This window comes from Ranitomeya variabilis, chromosome 1, assembly GCF_051348905.1.
Source record: "Ranitomeya variabilis isolate aRanVar5 chromosome 1, aRanVar5.hap1, whole genome shotgun sequence".
Lineage (NCBI taxonomy): Eukaryota > Metazoa > Chordata > Amphibia > Anura > Dendrobatidae > Ranitomeya > Ranitomeya variabilis.
The window spans coordinates 858,911,246-858,934,066 of NC_135232.1; the positions used below are offsets into that span (position 1 = coordinate 858,911,246).

A 22,821-nucleotide genomic window follows, 5' to 3' on the forward strand; every position below is an offset into this window, starting at 1 on the left:
GAAACTTCTTGTGCAACCTAATGCTTCTCTTACAACAGTACTATGATGCTCCTATGTGTATTCAATAAAATATTTCTGATTTGGGATATTTTTATGTTTCTGTGGCACAGTGCAATACTGATAAAGTGACTAAAAGCCTAACACATGTGCCCCAATACCCAAATCTGAAACAGAACCAGCTATCTGCCAATTGAAAATATTAGAAAAAGATGAGGACAGAATAATGAACAAAAATAGAAGTAGCAGAAAGCGTTCTTAGCATCCTGAATAATGCAGTATTACATTTTTATCTAGCCATTTCTTGATAATTATAAATAAAATGTGCTATACAAGTTCACCCAGTAGGTCAAAATATTCCAAGAAGTTAAATGACACATAAGAAAATTAGCAAGGAATAAATATACTTTTTAATGACCTTTTGGACCTTTAAGTTGAAGGACCATCTGTTCTCAAAATGAATTGCAGCAGGAGATCTTGCCACAAAGCTAGACTGAATTGAACACTTGTAAAGTCGTCTTGTGAACTGAAAGATGTTTATATTATTCATCATAGACACATTAACTTATTTATACTGCACTTCAGAAGATGTTATAAAAAATATCAGAGATGACAGAAGAAAATTGAAGTTTATTACTTGGATGCAATTATACCCTACTGTGTGAAACAGCCTTTCCTTGTTAAGAACAAAGAGAAAATGCTAGGCCCATTATAACATCTGATTTCATGTTGTCATAGGATATAATGAAAGATGACTGCTCCATGTTAAAGCTGCAGCTTAAAGAACGAGATGAACTTATCCACCAACTGCAAGAAGAGCTGGTAAGTAGGAAAAGAACCTTTGAAAAAGAGTTATAAAAAAAAGATGTTTTACTCTCTTTAGGCGTATGGTTGTAAGGCACTCTAGACAAAATCATCCTTTATTGTCTCCATATTGATAAGTGAGTTGTGTCTTTTCCCTTTATAACTGCTCGAAAAATAGAAAAAAGCACAAAAAGAAAATGGAAATGTATGCATTCTCAATATAGTTTAGACCAGAGGTGTCAAACTGCAATCCTCGAGGGCCGCCAACAGGTCATGTTTTCAGAATTCCCTTAGCATTCCACAAGGTGCTGGAATCATTCTGTGCAGGTGATTAAATTATCACCTGTGCAATACAAGGAAATCCTGAAAGCATGACCTGTTGGCGGCCCTCAAGGAATGGTTTAGACAGTTTTTTTTAGCCTATGTTTACATCACATTCAATGTATGGGTCGGCAGTGTTCACATTGCTTACATAAAATGTATCCAAAGGACCCATTTCACCCAGAATATGTCAGTAAGGTGATCCTTTGGTGTGCATTGGTCAAGTATATGTGCAGTGCACAGGGAACCTAGCACATTCCTGGTGTCATCGGTGGTGGCTGCGCCCGGTGTCTGGTGCACTGATGCAGTGGTGGGCACATGGTGATAAAAGTGTGGGGGTGCTGGCTGTGTAACCGTTCCCTCATGGCTGGATAGTCAAAGGCACACCCCATGATGGTGACGTAGATATTAAAAAGGTGAAGCTGCAGTAGTGTAGTAAAACAGAAATAACCTCTACTTTAAACAGCAGGTTGATAATAGCAGATGGTGGTACATAAGTTTGATGGTTACATGTCTGAAATTCACAGAGGCATGTTTCTAAAATAAGCATTCTCTTGGGTTATAGCTTGCAAAGTGGTGTGTTTATTCACATGTGTTTGACATTCAAATATATGTACACATACAGCAGGATAAGAAAAAAAAAAAAAAAAGTGACGTTTCGACCCAGTTCCGGGTCTTTCTCAAACTGAGTAGCTGATGCTGTTTGAAAATTTGAAATTAGGTCCCAAAAGGGGCTCCTCTTGGTGTGGCACTGGGGTATCCTGCTTCCTGGAAGTGTGTGGGCCCCTTTTGGGACCTAATTTCAAATTTTCAAACAGCATCAGCTACTCAGTTTGAGAAAGACCTGTATGTGTACATATATTTGAATGTCAAACTCATGTGAATAAATACACCACTTTGCAAGGTATAACCCAAGAGAGTGCGGCTGTTATCTCGCTTATTTGACTGGTATTGGGTTCTTCCCAAGTACCGCCTGCACCACCTGATTTGCTGAGTGTGCTCCATTCCCTTGAATTTACATCTAAAATAAGCATTGACATCAAAGTTTTTCCCTGCATGAGTCATCATTAGAGCTACAATTCTATGTCACTGACAAAATGAAGTAACAAAAATACATAAAAGCAAGACCTATTTTCCTGAACTATTCTATATGGGGTTGCTACACCCTAGTGAGCCTCCAAATTCAAGTACTTTCTATTCTTTGTTACATGTAGGTTGTGAATGTATCAGGCACTCAGCTAAGCATGTTTGATTCTGAACCTCTGTGCCGTTCCAGAGAAAAACATACTTTAAAAGCCAGGACTGAGGCTGCACTATAGAATAAAAACATCACAGAAAAAATACAGCCTTACCAACATCAGGTCAGGTTACCAATTCACTTAGCAGGATGCAGCAGACACCCTTAATAAAGGTGCTGTCCCTGCCTTTATCATGGGGGCCTGCTGCATCCTGCCTGGTGTATTGGTAATCTAATGTGGTGTTGATCAGGCTGTATGTTTTTTCTGTGATGTTTTTAGAAATTTTGTTCAATGTTAGCCATTTTTAATTTTAGTGTTAGCACATGCAAGTATGAGGACCCTTGACATGGGCCAAAATATCGACCCATGTAATGTATTTATCTTATTCATTATTCATCTTTTTTATTGCACGTTTTTCTATTTTTATGCCGGATGCAGGCAGGCTCATTAGTGTTGGCTGGGTGTACTGGAGTGTCTGTTCTTGTGGGGTGCACTATTATAGTGCTGGGCAGTCTGCTTGATCTAATAGAATTAGTGTCATCAATAAGCTGTAAGGCAGACACTGTGCATCACACATATCTATGTGAATGGCGTCCTATGCAAGATCCATCTGGGTGCATGTTTAATACTACACAGACAGCCTCTCCATGAATTGGTAGATTTTTCACTTGTTTAGCCCATGCCTTTACCATGGGGGTCTGATGTATCCTGCTAAGTGCATTTGTAATCTGACCTTGTGTTGGTAAGTATCTTTTTTTCTGTGGTGTTTTTTGAAATGTTGTTCCTTGTTAGCCATGCACTATAGACTAGTTGGACAGGTGGCTCCCCAGAGACTTCTTTCTGTCCATTGCAGGGATTGACAGGTATATGCTTATACAGTGGGGCAAAAAAGTATTTAGTCATTCAGCAATAGTGCAAGTTCCACCACTTAAAAAGATGAGAGGCGTCTGTAATTTACATCATAGGTAGACCCCAACTATGGGAGACAAACTGAGAAAAAAAAATCCAGAAAATCACATTGTCTGTTTTTTTATCCTTTATCCTTCCTCATTATGCCTTTATCAGCACGAACACGACTGTGCTCAGATTCAGCCACAAATCTCTTAACAGTACGATGATCACGCTTAAGTTTTCGGGAAATTTCTAATGTTTTCATCCCTTGACCAAGGCATTGCACTATTAGATGCTTTTCGGCAGCAGAGAGATCTGTTGTGAAATTGGATTTTGGGCTCCCCCGGTGGCCACTGGTGGAATTGAACTTGTGTGCATCATCCCCTCTGTTCACCTGTTCCCATCAGGATGTGGGAGTCGCTATTTTACCTTGCTCCTCTGTCACTTCCATGCCGGTCAACATTGTAATCAGAAGCCTTTCTGTGCATGTTCCTGCTACCAGAAAACTTCCAGCTAAGTCGGACTTTTGTCCTTGTTTGTTTTTTGCATTTTGTTCCAGTTCACAGCTGCAGTTTCGTTTCTGTGTCTGGAAAGCTCTTGTGATCTGAAATTGCCACTCTGATGTTATGAGTTAATACTAGAGTCTTAAAGTAATTTCAGGATGGTGTATTGATAGGGTTTTCAGCTGACCATGAAAGTACCCTTTCTGTCTTCCTGCTATCTAGTAAGCGGACCTCGATTTTGCTAAACCTATTTTCATACTACGTTTGTCATTTTCATCTTAAATCACCGCCAATATATGTGGGGGCCTCTGTCTGCCTTTCGGGGAAATTTCTCTAGAGGTGAGCCAGGACTATATTTTCCTCTGCCAGGATTAGTTAGTCCTCCGGCCGGCGCTGGGCATCTAGGGATAAAACGCAGGCTACGCTACCCGGCTACTGTTAGTTGTGCGGCAGGTTTAGTTCATGGTCAGTTTAAGTTTCCATCCTTCCAAGAGCTAGTTCCTATGTATGCTGGGCTATGTTCTCTTGCCATTGAGAACCATAACAGTTTGACCGGCCCACAAAGGGTTAAATTAATTGGCAGAGAAAGGAGAGAAAAAAGAAGTCTGCTGAAAATTTTTTTTTTTTTTTTTTTTCCTTCAGTTCTGAGTGTGCTTTCAATTGAATCACTTGCAAGTCTGCCTATATTGCAGCCTTCCTCTCTCTCTCTCCTTCTAATCCTGGAATGGCTCTGTGTTCACCTGTTTAAAATGGATATTCAGAGTTTAGCTGCAGGTTTGAATAATCTCACCACGAAAGTTCAAAATTTACAAGATTTTGTTGTTCATGTTCCTATATCTGAACCTAGAATTCCTTTGCCTGAATTTTTCTCGGGGAATAGATCTTGCTTTCAAAATTTCAAAAATAATTGCAAGTTGTTTTTGTCCCTGAAATCTCGCTCTGCTGGAGATCCTGCTCAGCAGGTCAGGATTGTGATTTCCTTGCTCCGGGGCGACCCTCAAGATTGGGCTTTTGCATTGGCTCCAGGGGATCCTGCGTTGCTCAATGTGGATGCGTTTTTTCTGGCCTTGGGGTTGCTTTATGAGGAACCTCATTTAGAGCTTCAGGCGGAAAAAGCCTTGATGTCCCTATCTCAGGGGCAAGATGAAGTTGAAATATACTGCCAAAAATTCCGTAAATGGTCTGTGCTTACTCAGTGGAATGAGTGCGCCCTGGCGGCGAATTTCAGAGAGGGTCTCTCTGATGCCGTTAAGGATGTTATGGTGGGGTTCCCTGTGCCTGCGGGTCTGAATGAGTCCATGACAATGGCTATCCAGATCGATAGACGTCTGCGGGAGCGCAAACCTGTGCACCATTTGGCGGTGTCTACTGAGAAGACGCCAGAGAATATGCAATGTGATAGAATTCTGTCCAGAAGCGAACGGCAGAATTTTAGACGAAAAAATGGGTTGTGCTTTTATTGTGGTGATTCAACTCATGTTATATCAGCATGCTCTAAGCGTACTAAGAAGCTTGATAAGTCAGTTTCAATTGGCACTTTTCAGTCTAAGTTTATTCTATCTGTGACCCTGATTTGTTCTTTATCATCTATTACCGCGGATGCCTATGTCGACTCTGGCGCCGCGTTGAGTCTTATGGATTGGTCCTTTGCCAAACGCTGTGGGTATGATTTAGAGCCTCTTGAAACTCCTATACCTCTGAAGGGGATTGACTCCACCCCATTGGCTAGTAATAAACCACAATACTGGACACAAGTAACTATGCGAATTAATCCGGATCATCAGGAGATTATTCGCTTTCTTGTGCTGTATAATCTACATGATGTGTTGGTGCTTGGATTGCCATGGCTGCAATCTCATAACCCAGTCCTCGACTGGAACGCTATGTCTGTGTTAAGCTGGGGATGTAAGGGGATGCATGGGGACGTACCTTTGGTTTCCATTTCGTCATCTATTCCCTCTGAGATTCCTGAATTCTTGTCTGACTATCGTGACGTTTTTGAAGAACCTAAGCTTGGTTCATTACCTCCGCACCGGGAGTGCGATTGTGCCATAGATTTGATTCCGGGTAGTAAATACCCTAAGGGTCGTTTATTTAATCTGTCTGTGCCTGAACATGCTGCTATGCGAGAATATATAAAGGAGTCCTTGGAAAAGGGACATATTCGTCCTTCGTCATCTCCCTTAGGAGCCGGTTTTTTCTTTGTGTCTAAGAAAGATGGCTCTTTGAGGCCGTGTATTGATTATCGGCTTTTGAATAAAATCACGGTTAAATATCAATATCCGTTGCCACTGCTGACTGATTTGTTTGCTCGCATAAAGGGGGCCAAGTGGTTCTCTAAGATAGATCTCCGTGGGGCGTATAATTTGGTGCGAATTAAGCAGGGGGATGAGCGGAAAACCGCATTTAATACGCCCGAGGGCCACTTTGAGTATTTGGTGATGCCTTTTGGCCTTTCAAATGCCCCTTCAGTCTTTCAGTCCTTTATGCATGACATTTTCCGTGATTATTTGGATAAATTTATGATCGTGTATCTGGATGATATTCTGATTTTTTCGGATGACTGGGACTCTCATGTCCAGCAGGTCAGGAGGGTTTTTCAGGTTTTGCGGTCTAATTCCTTGTGTGTGAAGGGTTCTAAGTGCGTTTTTGGGGTTCAAAAGATTTCCTTCTTGGGATACATTTTTTCCCCCTCTTCCATCGAGATGGATCCTGTCAAGGTTCGGGCTATTTGTGATTGGACGCAACCCTCTTCTCTTAAGAGTCTTCAGAAATTTTTGGGCTTTGCTAACTTTTATCGTCGATTTATTGCTTGTTTTTCTGATGTTGTTAAACCATTGACTGATTTGACTAAGAAGGGTGCTGATGTTGCTGATTGGTCCCCCTGCTGCTGTGGAGGCCTTTCGGGAGCTTAAGCGCCGCTTTTCTTCCGCCCCTGTGTTGCGTCAGCCTGATGTTGCTCTTCCTTTTCAGGTTGAGGTCGACGCTTCTGAAATCGGAGCTGGGGCGGTTTTGTCGCAAAGAAGTTCCGACTGCTCCGTGATGAAACCTTGTGCTTTTTTTTCTCGTAAATTTTCGCCCGCCGAGCGGAATTATGATATTGGGAATCGGGAGCTTTTGGCCATGAAGTGGGCTTTTGAGGAGTGGCGTCATTGGCTTGAGGGGGCTAGACATCAGGTGGTGGTATTGACCGACCACAAAAATTTAATTTATCTTGAGTCCGCCAGACGCCTGAATCCTAGACAGGCGCGCTGGTCGTTGTTTTTCTCTCGGTTTAATTTTGTGGTGTCATACCTACCGGGTTCTAAGAATGTTAAGGCGGATGCCCTTTCTAGGAGTTTTGAGCCTGACTCCCCTGGTAATTCTGAACCTACAGGTATCCTTAAGGATGGAGTGATATTGTCTGCCGTTTCTCCAGACCTGCGGCGGGCCTTGCAGGATTTTCAGGCGGATAGACCTGATCGTTGCCCACCTGGTAGACTGTTTGTTCCTGATGATTGGACCAGTAAAGTCATTTCTGAGGTTCATTCTTCTGCGTTGGCAGGTCATCCTGGAATCTTTGGTACCAGGGATTTGGTGGCAAGGTCCTTCTGGTGGCCTTCCCTGTCACGAGATGTACGAGGCTTTGTGCAGTCTTGTGACGTTTGTGCTCGGGCCAAGCCTTGTTGTTCTCGGGCTAGTGGATTGTTGTTGCCCTTGCCTATCCCGAAGAGGCCTTGGACGCACATCTCGATGGATTTTATTTCGGATCTTCCTGTTTCTCAGAAGATGTCTGTCATCTGGGTGGTGTGTGACCGTTTCTCTAAGATGGTCCATTTGGTTCCCCTGCCTAAGTTGCCTTCTTCTTCCGAGTTGGTTCCTCTGTTTTTTTGAAAATGTGGTTCGTTTGCATGGTATTCCGGAGAATATCGTTTCTGACAGAGGAACCCAATTCGTGTCTAGATTTTGGCGGGCATTCTGTGCTAGGATGGGCATAGATTTGTCTTTCTCGTCTGCTTTCCATCCTCAGACTAATGGCCAGACCGAGCGGACAAATCAGACTTTGGAGACATATTTGAGGTGTTTTGTGTCTGCAGATCAGGATGATTGGGTTGCTTTTTTGCCTTTAGCGGAGTTTGCCCTCAATAATCGGGCCAGCTCTGCCACCTTGGTGTCTCCTTTTTTCTGTAATTCGGGGTTTCATCCTCGATTTTCCTCCGGTCAGGTGGAATCTTCGGATTGTCCTGGAGTGGATGCTGTGGTGGAGAGGTTGCATCAGATTTGGGGGCAGGTGGTGGACAATTTGAAGTTGTCCCAGGAGAAGACTCAGCTTTTTGCCAACCGCCGGCGTCGGGTTGGTCCTCGGCTTTGTGTTGGGGACTTGGTGTGGTTGTCTTCTCGTTTTGTCCCTATGAGGGTTTCTTCTCCTAAGTTTAAGCCTCGGTTCATCGGCCCGTACAAGATATTGGAGATTCTTAACCCTGTGTCCTTCCGTTTGGACCTCCCTGCATCTTTTTCTATTCATAATGTTTTTCATCGGTCATTGTTGCGCAGGTATGAGGTACCGGTTGTGCCTTCCGTTGAGCCTCCTGCTCCGGTGTTGGTTGAGGGCGAGTTGGAGTACGTTGTGGAAAAAATCTTGGACTCCCGTGTTTCCAGACGGAAACTCCAGCATCTGGTCAAATGGAAGGGATACGGTCAGGAGGATAATTCTTGGGTGACTGCCTCTGATGTTCATGCCTCCGATCTGGTCCGTGCCTTTCATAGGGCTCATCCTGATCGCCCTGGTGGTTCTGGTGAGGGTTCGGTGCCCCCTCCTTGAGGGGGGGGTACTGTTGTGAAATTGGATTTTGGGCTCCCCCGGTGGCCACTGGTGGAATTGAACTTGTGTGCATCATCCCCTCTGTTCACCTGTTCCCATCAGGATGTGGGAGTCGCTATTTTACCTTGCTCCTCTGTCACTTCCATGCCGGTCAACATTGTAATCAGAAGCCTTTCTGTGCATGTTCCTGCTACCAGACAACTTCCAGCTAAGTCGGACTTTTGTCCTTGTTTGTTTTTTGCATTTTGTTCCAGTTCACAGCTGCAGTTTCGTTTCTGTGTCTGGAAAGCTCTTGTGATCTGAAATTGCCACTCTGATGTTATGAGTTAATACTAGAGTCTTAAAGTAATTTCAGGATGGTGTATTGATAGGGTTTTCAGCTGACCATGAAAGTACCCTTTCTGTCTTCCTGCTATCTAGTAAGCGGACCTCGATTTTGCTAAACCTATTTTCATACTACGTTTGTCATTTTCATCTTAAATCACCGCCAATATATGTGGGGGCCTCTGTCTGCCTTTCGGGGAAATTTCTCTAGAGGTGAGCCAGGACTATATTTTCCTCTGCCAGGATTAGTTAGTCCTCCGGCCGGCGCTGGGCGTCTAGGGATAAAACGCAGGCTACGCTACCCGGCTACTGTTAGTTGTGCGGCAGGTTTAGTTCATGGTCAGTTTAAGTTTCCATCCTTCCAAGAGCTAGTTCCTATGTATGCTGGGCTATGTTCTCTTGCCATTGAGAACCATAACAGAGATCCTTTTTCTTTCCCATGTTACTTGAAAACTGTGGCCTGCTTAATAATGTGGAACATTATTTTTAAGTAGTTTCCCTTTAATTAGAATCACCTGGAAAACTAATTATCACATGTGTTTAAGATTGATTTCAGTGATCCATAGAGCCCTGAGACACAATACCATCCACGAGTTTATTTGAAAAACAAAACAATTAAATCGTTTTGACACTTAAATCCAATTTGCATAATAACTTGGAACACAGTGTATATATATATATATATATATGTATATGTATATATATATATATATATATATATATATATATATACACTCACTGGCCACTTTATTAGGTACACCTGTCCAACTTCTTGTTAACACTTAATTTCTAATCAGCCAATCACATGGCGGCAACTCAGTGCATTTAGGCATGTAGACATGGTCAAGACAATCTCCTGCAGTTCAAACCGAGCATCAGTATGGGGAAGAAAGGTGATTTGAGTGCCTTTGAACGTGGCATGGTTGTTGGTGCCAGAAGGGCTGGTCTGAGTATTTCAGAAACTGCTGATCTACTGGGATTTTCACGCACAACCATCTCTAGGGTTTACAGAGAATGGTCCGAAAAAGAAAAAAAATCCAGTGAGCGGCAGTTCTGTGGGCGGAAATGCCTTGTTGATGCCAGAGGTCAGAGGAGAATGGGCAGACTGGTTCGAGCTGATAGAAAGGCAACAGTGACTCAAATCGCCACCCGTTACAACCAAGGTAGGCCTAAGAGCATCTCTGAACGCACAGTGCGTCGAACTTTGAGGCAGATGGGCTACAACAGCAGAAGACCACACCGGGTACCACTCCTTTCAGCTAAGAACAGGAAACTGAGGCTACAATTTGTACAAGCTCATCGAAATTGGACAGTAGAAGATTGGAAAAACGTTGCTTGGTCTGATGAGTCTCGATTTCTGCTGCGACATTCGGATGGTAGGGTCAGAATTTGGCGTAAACAACATGAAAGCATGGATCCATTCTGCCTTGTATGGAGCATCTTTGGGATGTGCAGCCGACAAATCTGCGGCAACTGTGTGATGCCATCATGTCAATATGGACCAAAATCTCTGAGGAATGCTTCCAGCACCTTGTTGAATCTATGCCACGAAGAATTGAGGCAGTTCTGAAGGCAAAAGGGGGTCCAACCCGTTACTAGCATGGTGTACCTAATAAAGTGGCCGGTGAGTGTATATACCAAATAGCAAAAAAGGAAGGCAGCACTCCAAGGATTTCAGGTGAAAAAAATGTGAAGTTTTAATCGACCCACATCACTGCGCGACGTTTCGGCTCACTGAGCCTTTTTCAAGCTCGGCTTGAAAAAGGCTCAGTGAGCCGAAACGTCGCGCAATGATGTGGGTCGATTAAAACTTCACATTTTTTTCACCTGAAATCCTTGGAGTGCTGCCTTCCTTTTTTGCTATTTGGTATACATGTTGGATAGATGTGTGGACCATTCTATCCAGGGGGCCAGGCACCCACCATTGGTGAGCATTGTGCTGTTCCATTTTTTCCCTATCAATATATATATATATATATATATATATATATATATATATATATATATATATATACAAATATAAAAGGCGTGGGTTGGTGGGGGTTAAAATTGCGACATGTTTTCACATTGAACATGCAGGAAGTGTGTGAAATTATATGGCTGTTTGATTATATCATGATCATATTGTCTATTACCCAGTGGCACAAATGTTTTGACAATGATACCCCATCAAGGTGAAAAATAGCTGCAAGTTGCATCTAATATATAATTGCCTAGAATACTACTTCCTGCAATTTGTGCCAACTTACGTGGCTTTGTCCGGAGCTATTGTCCGGAGCTATTGTCCGGAGCTATTGTCCGGAGCTAATGTCCGTAGCTAATGTCCGGAGCTAATGTCCGGAGATAAGTGACGTCACCAGTGTCCTACACCCAGGCAGAGCACAGTGGCCCCAGGCAGAGCACAGGGGCCCCAGGCAGAACATGGGGCCCCAGGCAGAGCACAGGGGCCCCAGGCAGAGCACAGGGGCCCCAGGCAGCATATGGGGCCCCAGGCAGAGCACAGGGGCCCCAGGCAGCATATGGGGCCCCAGGCAGAGCACAGGGGCCCCAGGCAGCATATGGGGCCCCAGGCAGAGCACAGTGGCCCCAGGCAGAGCACACACCAAATCAGAGGCCGAGGGGCCCCGCCAACCAAATTGGAGGCCGAGGAGCCCCACCCACCAAATCGAAGGCCGAGCGGCCCCGCCCACCAAAGCGGAGGCCGAGGGGCCCAGCCCTGCCCACCAAAGCGGAGGCCGAGGGGCCCCGACCACCACATCGGAGGCCGAGGGGCCCCGCCCACCAAATCGGAGGCCGAGGGTCCCCGCCCACCAAATCGGAGGCCGAGGGTCCCCGCCCACCAAATCGGAGGCCGAGGGTCCACACCATCCAAATCGGAGGCCGAGGGGCCCCGTCCACCAAATCGGAGGCCGACGGGCCCCACCCACCAAAGCGGAGGCCGAGGGTCCCCGCCCACCAAATCGGAGGCCGAGGGTCCCCGCCCACCAAATCGGAGGCCGAGGGTCCCCGCCCACCAAATTGGAGGCCGAGGGGCCCCACCAACCAAATCGGAGGCCGAGGAGCCCCGCCCACCAAATCGAAGGTCGAGGGGCTCCGCCCACGAAAGCGGAGGCCGAGGGTCCCCGCACACCAAATCGGAGGCAGAGGGACCCCACCCACCAAATCGGAGGCCGAGGGGCCCCGCCCACCAAAGCGGAGGCCGAGGGTCCCCGACCACCAAATCAGAGGCCGAGGGTCCCCGCCCACCAAATCGGAGGCCGAGGGTCCCCGCCCACCAAATCGGAGGCCGAGGGTCCACGCCAACCAAATCGGAGGCCGAGGGGCCCCGCCCATCAAATTGGAGGCCGAGGGTCCCCGCCCACCAAATCGGAGGCCGAGGGTCCCTGCCCACCAAATCGGAGGCCGAGGGTCCCTGCCCACCAAATCGGAGGCCGAGGGGCCCCGCCAACCAAATCGGAGGTCGAGGGGCCCCGCCCACCAAATCGGAGGCCGAGGGTCCCCGCCCACCAAATCGGAGGCCGAGGGTCCCTGCCCACCAAATCGGAGGATAAGGGGCCCCGCCCACCAAATCGGAGGACGAGGGGCCCCACCAACCAAATCAGAGGCCGAGGAGCCCCGCCCACCAAATCGAAGGCCGAGCGGCCCCGCCCACCAAAGCGGAGGCAGAGGGACCCCGCCCACCAAATCGGAGGCCGTGGGGCCCCGCCAACCAAAGCAGAGGCCGAGGGTCCCCGCCCACCAAATCGGAGGCAGAGGGACCCCGCCCACCAAATCGGAGGCCGAGGGGCCCCGCACACCAAAGCGGAGGCCGAGGGTCCCCGCCCACCAAATCGGAGGCAGAGGGTCCCCGCCCACCAAATCGGAGGCCGAGGGTCCCCGCCCACCAAATCGGAGGCCGGTCCCCGCCCACCAAATCGGAGGCCGAGGGTCCCCACCCACCAAATCGGAGGACGAGTGGCCCCACCAACCAAATCGGAGGCCGAGGAGCCCCGCCCACCAAAAGTAAGTGCGGCCCCAAAAGTAAGTGCGCCCCCGGGTGCAAAAGTAAGTGCGCCCCCGGGTGCAAAAGTAAGTGCGCCCCCGGGTGCAAAAGTAAGTGCGCCCCCGGGTGCAAAAGTAAGTGCGCCTCCGGGTGCAAAAGTAAGTGCACCCCCGGGTGCAAAAGTAAGCGCGCCCCCGGCCCCGGGTGCAAAAGTAAGCGCGCCCCCCAGTCCCGTGTGTGAAAAGTGCTGCTGTAAAGCTGGTAGCGCTGTTCAAGCACCATGTATTTCCTTCAGGAAATGCCCATCTAATATATAATTGCCTAGAATACTACTTCCAGCAATTTGTGCCAACTTCCGTGGCTTTGTCCGGAGCTAATGTCTGGAGCTAATGTCCGGAGATAATGTCCGGAGCTAATGTCCGGAGCTAATGTCCGGAGATAAGTGACGTCACCAGTGTCCTACACCCAGGCAGAGCACAGGGGCCCCAGGCAGCATATGGGGCCCCAGGCAGAGCATAGTGGCCCCAGGCAGAGCACAGGGGCCCCAGGCAGCATATGGGGCCCCAGGCAGAGCACAGTGGTCCCAGGCAGAGCACAGGGGCCCCAGGCAGCCTATGGGGCCCCAGGCAGAGCACAGTGGCCCCAGGCAGAGCACAGGGGCCCCAGGCAGCATATGGGGCCCCAGGCAGGGCACAGGGGCCCCAGGCAGCATATGGGGCCCCAGGCAGAGCACAGTGGCCCCAGGCAGAGCACAGGGGCCCCAGGCAGAACATGGGGCCCCAGGCAGAGCACAGGGGCCCCAGGCAGCATATGGGGCCCCAGGCAGAGCACAAGGGCCCCAGGCAGAGCACAGGGGCCCCAGGCAGCATATGGGGCCCCAGGCAGAGCACAGGGGCCCCAGGCAGAGCACAGTGGCCCCAGGCAGAGCACAGGGGCCCCAGGCAGAACATGGGGCCCCAGGCAGAGCACAGGGGCCCCAGGCAGAGCACAGGGGCCCCAGGCAGCATATGGGGCCCCAGGCAGAGCACAGGGGCCCCAGGCAGCATATGGGGCCCCAGGCAGAGCACAGTGGCCCCAGGCAGCATATGGGGCCCCAGGCAGAGCACAGTGGCCCCAGGCAGAGCACAGGGGCCCCAGGCAGCATATGGGGCCCCAGGCAGAGCACAGTGGTCCCAGGCAGAGCACAGGGGCCCCAGGCAGCTTATGGGGCCCCAGGCAGAGCACAGTGGCCCCAGGCAGAACATGGGGCCCCAGGCAGAGCACAGTGGCCCCAGGCAGAGCACAGGGGCCCCAGGCAGAACATGGGGCCCCAGGCAGAGCACAGGGGCCCCAGGCAGAACATGGGGCCCCAGGCAGAGCACAGGGGCCCCAGGCAGAGCACAGGGGCCCCAGGCAGCATATGGGGCCCCAGGCAGAGCACAGGGGCACCAGGCAGCATATAGGGCCCCAGGCAGAGCACAGGGGCCCCAGGCAGCATATGGGGCCCCAGGCAGAGCACAGGGGCCCCAGGCAGCATATGGGGCCCCAGGCAGAGCACAGTGGTCCCAGGCAGAGCACAGGGGCCCCAGGCAGCTTATGGGGCCCCAGGCAGAGCACAGTGGCCCCAGGCAGAACATGGGGCCCCAGGCAGAGCACAGTGGCCCCAGGCAGAGCACAGGGGCCCCAGGCAGAACATGGGGCCCCAGGCAGAGCACAGGGGCCCCAGGCAGAGCACAGGGGCCCCAGGCAGCATATGGGGCCCCAGGCAGAGCACAGGGGCCCTAAGCAGCATATAGGGCCCCAGGCAGAGCACAGGGGCCCCAGGCAGCATATGGGGCCCCAGGCAGAGCACAGGGGCCCCAGGCAGAGCACAGGGGCCCCAGGCAGCATATGGGGCCCCAGGCAGAGCACAGTGGTCCCAGGCAGAGCACAGGGGCCCCAGGCAGCTTATGGGGCCCCAGGCAGAGCACAGTGGCCCCAGGCAGAACATGGGGCCCCAGGCAGAGCACAGTGGCCCCAGGCAGAGCACAGGGGCCCCAGGCAGAACATGGGGCCCCAGGCAGAGCACAGGGGCCCCAGGCAGAGCACAGGGGCCCCAGGCAGCATATGGGGCCCTAGGCAGAGCACAGGGGCCCCAGGCAGCATATAGGGCCCCAGGCAGAGCACAGGGGCCCCAGGCAGCATATGGGGCCCCAGGCAGAGCACAGGGGCCCCAGGCAGCATATGGGGCCCCAGGCAGAGCACAGTGGCCCCAGGCAGAGCACAGGGGCCTGTTGTGAATTTGGTTTCTGGGCTCCCCCGGTGGTTTCTGGTGGTACTGCACTTGTGTGCTTCATCTCCTCTGTTCACCTGTTTCCATCAGGATGTGGGAGTTTTCTATTTAACCTTGCTCCTCAGTCATTTCTATGCCGGCCAACAATGTTACCAGAAGCCTTTCTGTTGCATGTTCCTGCTCCTAGACTACTATCAGCTAAGTCGGACTTGTAGTCCTAAGTTTGTTTTGCATTTTTGTTCCAGTTCTCTGTGATTGATTATTTCTGAGGCTGGAAGCTCTTGTGAGCTGAAATTGCCACTCTGGTGTCATGAGTTGATATTAGAGTCTTAAAGTAATTTCAGGATGGTGTTTTGAAAGGGTTTTCAGCTGACTGTGAAGTTCCCTTTTCTGTCTTCCTACTATCTAGTAAGCGGACCTCAATTTGCTAAACCTATCTTCATACTTCGTATGTCAATTTCCTCTGAAATCACCGACAATATATGTGGGGGCTACTGTCTGCCTTTTGGGGAAAATTTCTCTAGAGGTAAGCCAGGTCTGTATTTTCCTCTGCTAGGGTCAGTCAGTTCTCCGGCTGGCGCTGGGCGTCTAGGGATAAAACGTAGGCACGCTACCCGGCCACTGTTAGTTGTGCGGTAGGTTTAGCTCACAGTCAGCTCGAGTTCCCATCTTCCAAGAGCTAGTCCTTTTTGTATGCTTTACTTTGTTCTCTTGCCATTGAGAACCATGACAGTTTGGCCGGCCAAGGGTTAAAATAATTGGCAGAAGAAAGGAGAGAAAAGAACTCTGCAGAGAATTTTTTTTTTTTTTCTGAGTTTGCTCATTAGTTGATTCACTTGCATCTCTGCTTACTGCAGCCTTCGTCTCCTTCTCCTTCTAATCCTTGAATGGTTCTGATTTCGCCTGATTAATATGGATCCTCAGAGTTTAGCTACAGGTTTGGATAATCTCGCTGTGAAGGTTCAAAGGTTACAGGATTTTGTTATTCATGCTCCTATATCTGAACCTAGAATTCCTTTACCTGAATTTTTCTCCGGGGATAGATCTCGCTTCCAGAATTTCAAACATAATTGTAAATTATTTTTGTCTCTGAGATCTCGCTCCGCTGGAGATCCTGCACAGCAGGTCAGAATTGTAATTTCCTTGCTCCGGGGCGACCCTCAGGACTGGGCATTTGCTTTGGCACCAGGGGATCCTGCGTTGCTCAATGTGGATGCGTTTTTCCTGGCTTTGGGGTTGCTTTATGAGGAACCTCATTTAGAGATTCAGGCTGAAAAAGCCTTAATGGCCCTGTCTCAAGGGCAAGATGAGGCTGAAATATACTGCCAAAAATTTTGTAAGTGGTCTGTGCTTACTCAGTGGAATGAGTGCGCCCTGGCGGCGAATTTCAGAGAGGGTCTCTCTGATGCCATTAAGGATGTTATGGTGGGGTTCCCTGTGCCTACAGGTCTGAATGAGTCCATGACAATGGCTATTCAGATTGATCGGCGTTTGCGGGAGCGCAAACCTGTACACCATTTGGCGGTGTCTACTGAGAAGGCGCCAGAGATTATGCAATGTGATAGAATTCTGTCCAGAAGCGAACGACAGAATTTTAGGCGAAAAAATGGGTTATGCTTCTATTGTGGTGATTCAACTCATGTTATATCAGCATGCTCTAAACGCACTAAGAAGGTTGATAAGTCTGTTTCAATTGGCACTTTACAGTCTAAGTTTATTCTATCTGTGACCCTGATTTGCTCTTTATCGTCTATTACCGCGGACGCCTATGTCGACTCTGGCGCCGCTTTGAGTCTTATGGATTGGTCCTTTGCCAAACGCTGTGGGTTTGATTTAGAGCCTCTGGAAGTTCCTATACCTCTGAAGGGTATTGACTCCACGCCATTGGCTAGTAATAAACCACAATACTGGACACAAGTAAATATGCGTATTAATCCGGATCACCAGGAGATTATTCGCTTCCTTGTGTTGTATAATCTACATGATGTGTTGGTGCTTGGATTGCCATGGCTGCAATCTCATAACCCAGTCCTCGACTGGAAAGCAATGTCTGTGTTAAGCTGGGGATGTCAGGGGACTCATGGGGACGTACCTTTGGTTTCCATTTCGTCATCTATTCCCTCTGAGATTCCGGAATTTTTATCTGATTATCGTGACGTTTTTGAGGAGCCTAAAATTGGTTCACTACCTCCGCACAGAGAGTGCGATTGTACTATAGATCTGATTCCGGGCAGTAAGTTTCCAAAGGGTCGTTTATTTAATCTATCTGTGCCTGAACATGCTGCTATGCGGGAATATATTAAGGAGTCCTTGGAAAAGGGACATATTCGTCCTTCGTCATCTCCCTTAGGAGCCGGTTTTTTCTTTGTATCTAAAAAAGATGGCTCTTTGAGGCCGTGTATTGATTATCGGCTTTTGAATAAAATCACGGTTAAATATCAGTATCCTTTGCCACTGCTTACTGATTTGTTTGCTCGAATAAAGGGGGCCAAGTGGTTCTCTAAGGTTGATCTTCGTGGGGCGTATAATTTAGTGCGAATTAAGCAGGGGGATGAGTGGAAAACCGCATTTAATACGCCTGAGGGCAATTTTGAGTATTTAGTAAAAATTTTGGTCTTTCAAATGCCCCTTCAGTCTTTCAGTCCTTTATGCATGACATTTTCCGTGAATATTTGGATAAATTTTTGATTGTGTATCTGGATGATATTTTGATTTATTTGGATGACTGGGACTCTCATGTCCAACAGGTCAGGAGGATTTTTCAGGTTTTGCACTCTAATTTCTTGTGTGTAAAGGGTTCTAAGTGCGTTTTTGGGGTTCAGAAGATTTCATTTTTGGGGTACATTTTTTCCCCCTCTTCCATTGAGATGGACCCTGTCAAGGTTCAGGCTATTTGTGATTGGACGCAACCCTCTTCTCTTAAGAGCCTTCAGAAGTTTTTGGGCTTTGCTAATTTTTATCGTCGATTTATAACTGGTTTTTCTGATGTCGCTAAACCGTTGACTGATTTGACTAAGAAGGGTGCTGATGTTGCTGAGTGGTCTCCTGCTGCTGTGGAGGCCTTTCAGGAGCTTAAGCGCCGCTTTTCTTCCGCCCCTGTATTGCGTCAGCCTGATGTTACTCTTCCTTTTCAGGTTGAGGTCGACGCTTCAGAAATCGGAGCTGGGGCGGTTTTGTCGCAGAAAAGTTCCGACTGCTCCGTGATGAGACCTTGTGCGTTCTTTTCTCGTAAGTTTTCGCCCGCTGAGCGAAATTATGATATTGGTAATCGGGAGCTCTTGGCTATGAAGTGGGCTTTTGAGGAGTGGCGTCATTGGCTTGAGGGGGCTAGACATCAGGTGGTGGTATTGACCGACCACAAGAATTTGATTTATCTTGAGTCCGCCAGGCGCCTGAATCCTAGACAGGCGCGCTGGTCGTTGTTTTTCTCTCGGTTTAATTTTGTGGTTTCTTACCTACCGGGTTCTAAAAATGTGAAGGCGGATGCCCTTTCTAGGAGTTTTGAGCCTGATTCCCCTGGTAATTCTGAACCTACAGGTATCCTTAAGGATGGAGTGATATTATCTGCTGTTTCCCCAGATTTGCGACGGGTCTTGCAGGAGTTTCAGGCGGATAGACCTGATCGTTGCCCGCCTGGTAGATTGTTTGTTCCTGATGATTGGACCAGTAGAGTCATCTCGGAGGTCCATTCTTCTGCGTTGGCAGGTCATCCTGGAATCTTTGGTACCCGGGATTTGGTGGCTAGGTCCTTCTGGTGGCCTTCCCTGTCGCGAGATGTGCGAGGTTTTGTGCAGTCTTGTGATGTTTGTGCTCGGGCCAAGCCTTGTTGTTCTCGGGCTAGTGGATTGTTGTTATCCTTGCCTATTCCGAAGAGGCCTTGGACTCACATCTCCATGGATTTTATTTCTGATCTCCCTGTTTCTCAGAAGATGTCTGTCATCTGGGTGGTGTGTGACCGTTTCTCTAAGATGGTCCATTTGGTTCCCTTGCCTAAATTGCCTTCCTCATCCGAGCTGGTTCCTCTGTTTTTTCAAAATGTGGTGCGCTTGCATGGTATTCCGGAGAATATCGTTTCTGACAGGGGAACCCAATTCGTGTCTAGATTTTGGCGAGCGTTCTGTGCTAGGATGGGCATTGATTTGTCTTTTTCGTCTGCTTTCCACCCTCAGACTAATGGCCAGACCGAGCGAACTAATCAGACCTTGGAGACTTATTTGAGGTGTTTTGTGTCTGCGGATCAGGATGATTGGGTTGCCTTTTTGCCCTTGGCGGAGTTTGCCCTCAATAATCGGGCTAGTTCTGCCACCTTGGTTTCTCCTTTCTTCTGTAATTCGGGGTTTCATCCTCGTTTCTCTTCCGGTCAGGTGGAGTCTTCGGATTGTCCTGGAGTGGATGCTGTGGTGGAGAGGTTGCATCAGATTTGGGGGCATGTGGTGGACAATTTGAAGTTGTCCCAGGAGAAGACTCAGCATTTTGCCAACCGCCGTCGTCGTGTTGGTCCTCGTCTTTGTGTTGGGGACTTGGTGTGGTTATCTTCTCGTTTTGTCCCTATGAAGGTTTCTTCTCCTAAGTTTAAGCCTCAGTTCATTGGCCCGTACAAGATATTGGAGATTCTTAACCCTGTGTCCTTTCGTTTGGACCTCCCTGCATCTTTTTCTATTCATAATGTCTTCCATCGGTCATTGTTGCGCAGGTATGAGGTACCGGTTGTGCCTTCCGTTGAGCCTCCTGCTCCGGTGTTGGTTGAGGGAGTTGGAGTACGTTGTCGAGAAGATCTTGGACTCCCGTGTTTCCAGACGGAGACTTCAGTATCTGGTCAAGTGGAAGGGCTACGGTCAGGAGGATAACTCTTGGGTGACAGCCTCTGATGTTCATGCCTCCGATTTGGTCCGTGCCTTTCATAGGGCTCATCCTGATCGCCCTGGTGGTTCTGGTGAGGGTTCGGTGCCCCATCCTTGAGGGGGGGGGTACTGTTGTGAATTTGGTTTCTGGGCTCCCCCGGTGGTTTCTGGTGGTACTGCACTTGTGTGCTTCATCTCCTCTGTTCACCTGTTTCCATCAGGATGTGGGAGTTTTCTATTTAACCTTGCTCCTCAGTCATTTCTATGCCGGCCAACAATGTTACCAGAAGCCTTTCTGTTGCATGTTCCTGCTCCTAGACTACTATCAGCTAAGTCGGACTTGTAGTCCTAAGTTTGTTTTGCATTTTTGTTCCAGTTCTCTGTGATTGATTATTTCTGAGGCTGGAAGCTCTTGTGAGCTGAAATTGCCACTCTGGTGTCATGAGTTGATATTAGAGTCTTAAAGTAATTTCAGGATGGTGTTGTGAAAGGGTTTTCAGCTGACTGTGGAGTTCCCTTTTCTGTCTTCCTACTATCTAGTAAGCGGACGTCAATTTGCTAAACCTATCTTCATACTTCGTATGTCAATTTCCTCTGAAATTGACATACGAAGTATGAAGATAGGTTTAGCAAATTGAGGTCCGCTTACTAGATAGTAGGAAGACAGAAAAGGGAACTTCACAGTCAGCTGAAAACCCTTTCAAAACACCATCCTGAAATTACTTTAAGACTCTAATATCAACTCATGACACCAGAGTGGCAATTTCAGCTCACAAGAGCTTCCAGCCTCAGAAATAATCAATCACAGAGAACTGGAACAAAAATGCAAAACAAACTTAGGACTACAAGTCCGACTTAGCTGATAGTAGTCTAGGAGCAGGAACATGCAACAGAAAGGCTTCTGGTAACATTGTTGGCCGGCATAGAAATGACTGAGGAGCAAGGTTAAATAGAAAACTCCCACATCCTGATGGAAACAGGTGAACAGAGGAGATGAAGCACACAAGTGCAGTACCACCAGAAACCACCGGGGGAGCCCAGAAACCAAATTCACAACAGGGGCCCCAGGCAGAACATGGGGCCCCAGGCAGAGCACAGGGGCCCCAGGCAGAGCACAGGGGCCCCAGGCAGCATATGGGGCCCCAGGCAGAGCACAGTGGCCCCAGGCAGAGCACAGGGGCCCCAGGCAGCATATGGGGCCCCAGGCAGAGCACAGTGGTCCCAGGCAGAGCACAGGGGCTCCAGGCAGCATATGGGGCCCCAGGCAGAGCACAGTGGTCCCAGGTAGAGCACAGGGGCCCCAGGCAGCCTATGGGGCCCCAGGCAGAGCACAGTGGTCCCAGGTAGAGCACAGGGGCCCCAGGCAGCATATGGGGCCCCAGGCAGAGCACAGTGGTCCCAGGTAGAGCACAGGGGCCCCAGGCAGCCTATGGGGCCCCAGGCAGAGCACAGGGGCCCCAGGCAGCATATGGGGCCCCAGGCAGAGCACAGTGGCCCCAGGCAGAGCACAGGGGCCTGTTGTGAATTTGGTTTATGGGCTCCCCCGGTGGTTTCTGGTGGTACTGCACTTGTGTGCTTCATCTCCTCTGTTCACCTGTTTCCATCAGGATGTGGGAGTTTTCTATTTAACCTTGCTCCTCAGTCATTTCTATGCCTGCCAACAATGTTACCAGAAGCCTTTCTGTTGCATGTTCCTGCTCCTAGACTACTATCAGCTAAGTCGGACTTGTAGTCCTAAGTTTGTTTTGCATTTTTGTTCCAGTTCTCTGTGATTGATTATTTCTGAGGCTGGAAGCTCTTGTGAGCTGAAATTGCCACTCTGGTGTCATGAGTTGATATTAGAGTCTTAAAGTAATTTCAGGATGGTGTTTTGAAAGGGTTTTCAGCTGACTGTGGAGTTCCCTTTTCTGTCTTCCTACTATCTAGTAAGCGGACCTCAATTTGCTAAACCTATCTTCATACTTCGTATGTCAATTTCCTCTGAAATCACCGACAATATATGTGGGGGCTACTGTCTGCCTTTTGGGGAAAATTTCTCTAGAGGTAAGCCAGGTCTGTATTTTCCTCTGCTAGGGTCAGTCAGTTCTCCGGCTGGCGCTGGGCGTCTAGGGATAAAACGTAGGCACGCTACCCGGCCACTGTTAGTTGTGCGGTAGGTTTAGCTCACAGTCAGCTCGAGTTCCCATCTTCCAAGAGCTAGTCCTTTTTGTATGCTTTACTTTGTTCTCTTGCCATTGAGAACCATGACAGTTTGGCCGGCCAAGGGTTAAAATAATTGGCAGAAGAAAGGAGAGAAAAGAACTCTGCAGAGAATTTTTTTTTTTTTTCTGAGTTTGCTCATTAGTTGATTCACTTGCATCTCTGCTTACTGCAGCCTTCGTCTCTCTCTCCTTCTAATCCTTGAATGGTTCTGATTTCGCCTGATTAATATGGATCCTCAGAGTTTAGCTACAGGTTTGGATAATCTCGCTGTGAAGGTTCAAAGGTTACAGGATTTTGTTATTCATGCTCCTATATCTGAACCTAGAATTCCTTTACCTGAATTTTTCTCCGGGGATAGATCTCGCTTCCAGAATTTCAAACATAATTGTAAATTATTTTTGTCTCTGAGATCTCGCTCCGCTGGAGATCCTGCACAGCAGGTCAGGATTGTAATTTCCTTGCTCCGGGGCGACCCTCAGGACTGGGCATTTGCTTTGGCACCAGGGGATCCTGCGTTGCTCAATGTGGATGCGTTTTTCCTGGCTTTGGGGTTGCTTTATGAGGAACCTCATTTAGAGATTCAGGCTGAAAAAGCCTTAATGGCCCTGTCTCAAGGGCAAGATGAGGCTGAAATATACTGCCAAAAATTTCGTAAGTGGTCTGTGC

General features: G+C 48.7%; 1 protein-coding gene across 2 annotated transcripts in view; it reads left to right on the top strand.

Annotated features, from left to right (window-relative positions):
- Window positions 1-22,821, top strand: part of CCSER1 (coiled-coil serine rich protein 1) — a 1,470,964-nt gene that overhangs the window by 1,173,386 nt on the left and 274,757 nt on the right. For both annotated transcript variants that reach the window (XM_077277225.1, XM_077277233.1), the window contains exon 8: window positions 736-819. In XM_077277225.1, coding sequence (XP_077133340.1) covers window positions 736-819 — 84 coding nt within the window. The remainder of the gene's footprint in view (window positions 1-735; window positions 820-22,821) is intronic.